General features: G+C 41.9%; 1 protein-coding gene across 3 annotated transcripts in view; it reads right to left on the reverse strand.

Annotated features, from left to right (window-relative positions):
* Window positions 1–9037, reverse strand: part of FRMD3 (FERM domain containing 3) — a 293594-nt gene that overhangs the window by 118892 nt on the left and 165665 nt on the right. For all 3 annotated transcript variants that reach the window (XM_025359403.1, XM_025359402.1, XM_025359404.1), the window contains exon 3: window positions 960–1002. In XM_025359403.1, the coding sequence (XP_025215188.1) occupies window positions 960–1002 (43 nt within the window). The remainder of the gene's footprint in view (window positions 1–959; window positions 1003–9037) is intronic.

A 9037-nucleotide genomic window follows, 5' to 3' on the forward strand; every position in this document is an offset into this window, starting at 1 on the left:
TCCACGTTCAGTTTCTTCCTTCTTTCACCTGAAAACTCTGCCCAGAATAATTTCTTCATATTCAAAAAAGGAAAGAATCCCTTGAATGATGACAAGTGACACAATATGCATTCACCTAACCTCTGATGAGAACTTCAGAGCCCTGGGAAAGTGGATGTGGAGGGATAAGTGGATTTGGGGGCAGGCAGTAAGTTTCTGAGGTGAATTTCAGAAATTCTCCCCCAAACCATAAATAAAAGCAGGTTGGCTACAGTCTGGCATGAGTGGCCAGAACAAAACATCATGTCACCCAGGATTACCAATGAATACCCTCCTCATAGGGTCCCAGGTGGACGACCAGGGGGCGCTAGAGAGATGTCGTTACCCAAGCCAACTTCCCCAAGAGCTCACTGGTAAAAAAAAAAAAAAAAAAAAAAAAAAAAAGTTCAGAACATCGGAGATTTAAAACAATTGCCCAGAAAAAAAAAAAAAATCGTTTTTCATTTTAGGGAGTTCAAGGAATGGAAAAGAATGATACGGTCTTCAGCAAAGTCATTGGTAAAATTTTAGTTTCCAGACACATCTGCTTCTCCCATCTTCCATAATACTGCACCCCCTCCCACACTTAACGACTGACTAGCAACCCTCGTAATCAAAAGGAACCAAGTACCTGGTGATTGTATTTAAGAGGTATTTAACCATCCAATTCCAAAGCCCCTGTTCAAATATCAAATATGAGGGCAAGACGGTGGGGGGGGGGGTAGGGGGGAAAGGCCCGGAGACTATAGGATGCTGGTGCAGACGAGGGTCATAGAAAAAGAGGGGAGAAGATACAGAGCTCTCCTGGGGAGAGGGAAGCCCCCACTCCCCACAACACCTCTTCAACTCTGTTTTTCCCCTGGCAGGAGGAAGTTTGTCAGGGAAAAATATCTATCTTTGGACACACTGTAGCAAAAGTAAAGTCACAGATTGACACTTACATTTCATTTGCTTGAAGATGGACTTGTTAGGTTCAAGCCAGTGCTAGAGAGGAAAAAAAAAAAAAAGCAGAGATCAGGGGTCAAATTGCTGGACCATACAATGCATACCTAATAACTAAAAGGAATTCCAAAGTACAGCCTCAGTTTCCATAGACACTCTTCAGCGTTCCACACTCTGAAGACTGACATAAACAACTTGGCAATAATCATAGCACAGACAAGGATATAAATTACAGAGTTAACATTTTCCAAGTCATATGTGAGTCAGACAGTTGCTAGGAGAGAAGGACAAGAGAGAGAATATGCACTCAAATGGGATGTTCTAGTACCCCTAATTGACTCCTAGGTGATTCTTTGAGCTCCATGGTTCTGTGAAAGTCGCAGATGGCTAAAGACTTTTAGCATTTGACATCCACGACCTGAAAGAATCACAGTCCAAGGCAGCATCAGCATCCAGTCCTGCTTCCGGGACAAATTCCCTTAAGAGGAATATTGGGTCAAGCTGGCATTAGCCCTATCACATGCAGAGGCAATTCTTCCTTTACAGTAGGGAGGAGTAAATGATCTTCAATATCTTGTTTCCAGAGGCCTGAGGTCATCAAGAAGAAAAATCAGCTCTATCACAAAATAAAGAAGCCAAAAGACATGGGGAGCTCAGAACCATGTTACTGTCAGGCATTTGAAGTAGGCACCACACTGGTCCCGGTGGCTGGCCCTCTCTGCAGCACATACAAAGATCACTTCAACATGCTGAGAGCTGGGCAGCTTTTGAGATCACTAACCACGAGGTCCCTGAAGCTGCTCATGGAATGTCACTTAGAGTCACTTTATACACCTGTAGTTTAGAGATGATACAGGGGGTGTCCTGGGTATCCATCCTGAGGTCAGGGAGCTCTCCTTCTGGAGGCATCCCGCCTGCTTGATGCTGGAGAGGAAATCAGAAGAGCAAACTTACCATCCATTGAACTCTTGCACCTCACTCTATCTCCTTTGTGTTATCCAGTAAGCCTCAGGTCTTGTGCTATCCATATTCTTTGATGTAAATGCATAACGATAATAATAGCTAGTATTTGTTGAGTGCTTACTAAATGCCAAGTGCCATTCAAACGTTTCCATGTGCTATCTTACATAGTCCTCCCTACCACTCCACTTATAAATAAGAAGACTGGGGCTCAGGATGTTAAACAGCTTGCCTAAGGTCACTCTGCTGATAAACAGTGATTAGAAACCACTGAGGGTGTCAGATCTCTGCAGTCTTCAAAAACAATAATGGGAGTCTTATAAGTGTTTCAACATTGTGGAAAGTCTAACAAAACAAACAAACAAAAATCCAACAAAATATATTTACCCCTGACCACGTTGCACAGACAAACTGAAAAAACAAGTCTTTTTGCTTCTGGCTAAAATTATATCAACTCATTTGGGGACTCTCGTTATCGCCTTCTAATTAGAAGTTATATAGTTATAACTGAACAGTGGAAGACTCATTGATTATACCACTTACTAGCTATAAACATTGTACAAGATGCTTAACCTCTCTGTGTCTCGGTTTCCTCAACTATAAAATGGGAACAGTAATCACACCCACCTCTTAGGGCTGTTGTGAGGATTTAAAAGTTAACAAATGTAATATACACAGCGCATGAAACGTGAAAATACTAAATAAAATGATTGTTGTTGGCTGATGCAGTTCTTATTATTTAATAGGTACAGTTTCATTATTAGACCCCATCTTTCAATATATGTGCTTCATGGAGAAGAATAATAAAAGAGGCCCCTGGTGGTTAAATTACTTTTCTAGAAATGAATGAATAGGATCATTAAGAACTAAGGTAAGAAAACAAATAGCGGCAAGAGATCAATACTTACTGCAATTGTTTTGCAGAACAGAATCACCAGTTATTTTGCTAATAAAGTCTGAGATATAAATATGTTTTCCAAATTCTCCTTGTTTGGCATTCTTCGAACTCCTCGGCCCTTTCCTGCCTAACTTCAACGTGCTTCTCCAACTTGTCTCTGACTCCAGGGTGCCAAGTCAGTTTCATTTTGTGTGCGCACACCAGGACTGTGAGGAGGATTCCAAAACCAGGTGCAGGCTCTGAGAGAATGAGTGCCATAATGGACTGGCTATGTCTGCCATGCCACTATAGATTGGCAATGTCTGCCATGGGGGGGACAGGGAACATGTAAGGCATGCCTGCAAGGTATTTGCCATCTGTGTCCTAAATAAATTATTTACTATAAATAAACTGGCCTCCTTGTTGTCCTAAGAAATACACTTTGCAGTTTCAGATCAGTTTCTGTCACCCTTTTCCTCTTAGCCTATTCACACCCTACGTTTGCCTTTCAGACCTAGTGTATCTCAGTTACCCATTTCTACAAGGTGATCTCTACACACTTTTCCAGGACAGCTATTCCTCTCCAAAGGGAGAGTCATGAGGTATAGAGTCCTAGGAAAAATAAGCCAGCAATAACGTTTCAAGGAATTACAGGAAATCATTTCTTCAAAGAGGGCCAAGTTCAACTTGTTAGTATTCATTAAATCACTAACACAGACACAGAAAACCCAATACCAATACCACATGTTCCCACTTATAAATGGGAGATAAATTATGAGAATACATGGACACACAGAGGGGAACAACACACACTGGGGCCTATCAGAGGGCGAAGGGTGGGACAAGGGAGAGGATCAGGCAAAATAACTAATGGAAACTTGTCTTAATACTTGTGTGATGAAATAATCTATACAACAAACCCCTAAGACACAAGTTTACCTATATAACAAACCTGCACATGTACCCCTAACTTAAAAGTTAAAAAAGACCAGGCGCAGTGGCTTGCTCTCACCTGTAATCCCAACATTTTGGGAGGCCAAGGTGGGTGGATCATCTGAGATCAGGAGTGTGAGACCAGCCTGGCCAACGTGGTGAAACCCCATCGCTACTAAAAATATAAAAATTAGCCTGGCGTGGTGGCAGGTGCCTGTAATCCCAGCTACTGGGGAGGCTGAGACAGAAGAATCCCTTGAACCCAGGAGGTGAAGGTTGCAGTGAGCCAAGATGGCACCATTGCACTCCAGCCTGGGCCACAAGAGTAAGACTGCGTTTCAAAAAAAAACAAAAACAAAAAACACCTGACAGGCCCATAGCCCAGCAATTTCTTTATTCTCCAACTCACCCATGCAAACAAAGAGGTACCCAACAAGAATCTTCACTGCAATATTATATAAAATTACAAAATATTAGAAATAACATTAATGGCCATCGTCAGGAAAATGGGTAAACAGACTGTGGTCTGTTCATATTCTGGATGATTCTGCAGCAGTGTTTTCTATGAGGGAGATCTTTACGTGTAGCATGGACAGATCTCTAAGGCATAATGTGGGATACAAAAAGTGAACTGAAAAATTTATCATTATACCTGCAATCAGTTCCCAAATTGTGCACTAAATCACCCCAGAGAAACACAGCCATAGTAGACATCAGTCAGCGCCATGTGAATTATGAACTCGAAGGAGTACACAGTTCCAACATTAGATTGTGCTATATTTCTTTTCTTTTTTTTTTTTTTTTCCTGGCAGGGCTTTCTATGTTGCCCAGGTTGGTCTCAAACGCCTGGGCTCAAGCAATCCTCCCACCTTGGTCTCCCAAAGTGCTAGGATCACAGACGTGAGCCAATACACCTGGATGTGCTATATTCCTTTTGATGTCATATGTATATAAGGTATCAAATATATATATTTTTTGCAAAGCTTGGTTTCTAGCAGTTGCTATGATAATAAGCAAGTACCACACAGAAATAGGTGTGCAACAAGCAATAAGCATGGTGGTCTGTCCAATATGATCCTAGGGGTGCCCAACAGGCACCCGTTATTAAGCACTTATGGTTGTTTAAGAATGAAATGAAAATACTATTTTTTCTGCAATTTATATGTATAATGTTTTACCTAACTACTAAGATTTTAGGACATAACTACTTGTTTGGATCTAACTCTTATTAGATGAAACTATTAGGTATTCTCCTGGCCTATGGAGGCAACAAAATAATCACTAAGATACTAAGACAGTCAGAAATTGAGGAAGTTTGGGAGGCTTTGAACAACTTCACTATATATTTAGTATGCGTTCTTTTTAAATAAAAAGTACAGACATTACCATATATTCAAAAAATACATATGTAAGCATCTAAACATATTGGTAAAGATCCGAAATGATAGGCAGTAAAACGAGACTAATGGGAGGATAATAGGAGTGGGGAACACACATTTAGGAGTGTTAGCCAAAGAAAACCATGACTTCAGTATTTTCCGTGATGTTTTAGCTTTAACTTTTTTACATGTACTGGTGCATGATACAGTTGGGATGTGTGTCCTCAACCAAATCTCATGTTGAACAGTAATCCCCAATGTTGGAGGTGGGGCCTGATGGGGAGTGATTGGAGCATGGGGGCAGATTTCTCATTAATGGTTTAGCACCTTCCTCTTGGTGCTGTGCTTGCGATAGTGAGTTCTTGCAAGACCTGGACATTTAAAAGTGTGTGGTGCTTTCCCCCTCTCTCCTGCTCCCACTGTGTGAGATGTCTGCTTGCCTTTGGCCATCCACCACGACTGCAAGCTCCCTGATGCCTCCCCAGAAGAAGATGCTGGTGCCATGGCTCCTGTACAGCCTTCAGAACCATGAGCCAACTAAACCTGTTTTCTTATAAATTACCCAGTCTCAGGTATTTATTTATAGCAATGCAGGAACAGCCTAACACAGTACATTACACAAATAATTAAAAATCTATTTTTTAAAAAATGACGGCTAACGTCTACTCAGAGGATGAAAGTAGGTTTCATGTAAATTAACCTGAAGGAGTTCATACATGATAGGCAGATATCAAACCTAGCTGAGCATCCAGGGTTGACACTGTTGTCAGACCCAGGAGTCAGCAGGCCTAGATTCAAATCCAAGCCCTAACACTGACAAGCTGTGGATTTTGAGCAAGTTCCCTGGTTTCCTCACTTACAGCATCATCGGGAAGTGTAAATGGGTTAATTCATGAAGAAGGCCTTAGAACAGAGCTTGGTGCATCAGGAAGGCTCAACAGCACTGGCTATTTCCATCTTTAGGCTCCATGAAAGAAACTTCTCACTTGGTACCATGGCAGTTTGGTACCATGGCAGTTTCCATGAGTCTAACTGTGTCCTTCTTTTTTTTTTTTTTTTGAGACAGCGTCTTGCTCTGTCACCCAGGCTGGAGTGTAGTGGCACAATCTCAGCTCACAGCAGCCTTCGGCTCACTGCAGCCTCTGCCTCCCGGGTTCAAGCAATTCTCCCACCTCAGTCTCCAGAGTATCTGGGACTACAGGCACAGGACACCATGCCTGGCTAATTTACATATATTTTTTAATAGAGATGGGGTTTCACCATGTAGGCCAGGCTGGTCTCGAACTCCTGACCTCAAGTGATCCACCTGCCTCGGCCTTCCAAAGTGCTGGGATTAACTATGTGAGCCACCACGCCCAGCCTAACTTTGCCCTTCTCTTCCTCCCCCACTCCCCATCTCACTCTCCCTTCTGTTCAACATGAGGAGATCAATTATCTATACAATTGCAATACCAGCTGTTAGTCCTTTGCTTCTCTCTTCATCCCCTTCCTCTCTCTCCTCTCTTTTCTCATTCTTCCAATTAGACTTAAGAGTTTGCCAGTGAAGTGTAGTCTGGACTACACCAATAACTCCTGCTATTATTGGAGGTACAGATGGATTACACTTTAGGGAAAAAATAACCACCATGATGTGGCATGCTTGGTAATTAGATATAAAGCTTAGAACATTTATTGCATTGCTATTTTCCTTTTGATGCTACTTGGAATATATGCTGTTCTGATATTTTTAAGTCTTTCTCCTTATTGGAAACTGAGTTTCCCTAAGACAGGCAGAAAGGAGAACCTGGTAACCAAATATCTAAATTTCTGGCTAATTTACTGTAACTGAAATCTTCTTTTCCTCAACTCTCATGTAGAATAAAATTTCCAAAGGCTATAAGGAAGCTAAGACCCCATCACTGATTCTACAAAATGAACTAGGGGAGCAAGATGAACCAGTGGATGCATCCCTTAGTATGATTTGAAGGTACCAGGAAGGCATCTGCAGCAGATACTCTCAAGCCCCCCAGTAGCCTGACGCTTTTTAGGAAGGCTGCCCTCAGTTTACTGGAGTCCACCACGGGGTAGAGAATTGAAACTTCCTACCCCATCTCACCCTCCACAAACCAGGATAGCTCTTAACAAATGACTATCAGATGTGGTAGTATAAATACCTCTGCTCCCTCACCCCTTGGATGGGACAACTCTAAGGCAAGGCCTACACTGATTCCAGAACTTCCCTATGGGATTGAGCCCAAAATACCCTCTACATGACTTTGCCCAGCATTACACACTTACTTGACCTCCTTCCCCTCCCTCCTCTAATCCTCTACTGCCCTACAAGTCTTTTCCTAGAAACACTTCCTAACAAATCACTTAAACAGAAATTTTTATCTCAAGGTCTGCTTCTTCAAACCAGACCTAAAACAGCCTCCCGAACTCTCCACTAAAAGCTGTCTTCCATGGTGTTTAAAATCCTTTCCGTGGGGATTTATTCCCTTTGCCTTAAGCTTAAACCCTGGAAACCTGCAAAGCCCCTGTGAAAGATCCCAGTTTTAACAGATTTGCAGAATTATTGAAATCTACCTGACCATATTTCAAGATTTTTCTTAGAACAAATTTATTTTGGTTGACAGCAGTTTCAAGAGAAAGAAGATGAGCCACACAAAGGGGGTGAAAAGCAGAGAGATTCCTAAATGTATGTTTTGGTTTCCTTATCTGTAATCTTGGTGGAGATGGTGGGAGGCTGATTCCAGAACTCCTGAGATTCCTTGTTCTAACAGTCCACAGTCTATGGACCTGAAGGATGAGGATATTGCCAATGTATGTTTCTTTCTTTGTAATTTTGCTAGGCGCAGCTGCACTTAGCCCTGAGAGATCATTTTTCTCTACCTCATCATACAAATGGTGCGTATCTTTCATATATTCTCATTTTGGCTTGGTTGGGGAAAAAGAAGGTGGGTGTGAGGCGGTAATTTGTGACTAAGAAGATTGATTTTTAATTTGGCCACTGCTAAGACCAAAAAACATTGCATCTAAAAGTAAACAATATAGCACTTAGTTATCTTCAAATGTTTGGCTTCTGTTGAAATCGATTCAGTGTATGATTACAGAATAAATTACGCACTTCTCTGTTTACTTTCTCAAAGCCCTTGGTACCCTAAGCCAGAGTAATTTGTAGCCCTAAGAAATATGTTAAATAACCCAGGGGGCTTTTAAAAAGAATGAATGCACCTCCCCAGACAGGAGATTGTTTTTCACCTCAATAGTAACCAGATCCAAAATTTGAGCAATTCCCTTGATGACCCTAAAAAGATGGCCTGATTCTCGCATCCACCTAGACAAAAGCTCCAGAGTAACTTAGTCCCTGCATTATCATGCAGCCAATTTATGTCATTCCCAGCCCCTCTGACCTCTTCTGGAGAAAAAAGAATGCCATCTGATGAATGCAGCCTTATCAGTGTTCCAGATTATAAGGCTATAGCAAGACCTAGTTACTTAGCTGCCAATAGTCATGGTTTCCATTCCAGTTTCAAGAAAATCTATGACACAACAGCAACAATAACAACATCAACAAACCTGTAGATCACGAACGCTCAAAAAATGTTTGTCCATTTGGAAATCAATCTATGTAAGAAAATCCACTGGGCACGGTGGCTCATGCCTATAATCCCAGCACTTTGGGAGGCCAAGGCAGGCAGATCACCTGAGGTCAGGAGATCAAGACCGTCCTGGCTAACAGGGTGAAACCCTGTCTCTACTAAAGATACAAAAAATTAGCTGAGTGTGGTGGCACGTGCCTGTAGTCCCAACTACTCGGGAGGCTGAGGCAGGAGAATTGCTTGAGCCCAGAGGCAGAGGTTGCAGTGAGCCTAGATTGTGCCACTGCACTCCAGCCTAGGCAACAGAGTGAGACTCCATCTCAAAAAAAAAAAAAAAAAAAAAAAAA

Source organism: Theropithecus gelada, chromosome 15 (genome assembly GCF_003255815.1).
Source record: "Theropithecus gelada isolate Dixy chromosome 15, Tgel_1.0, whole genome shotgun sequence".
Taxonomy (NCBI): Eukaryota; Metazoa; Chordata; class Mammalia; order Primates; family Cercopithecidae; genus Theropithecus; species Theropithecus gelada.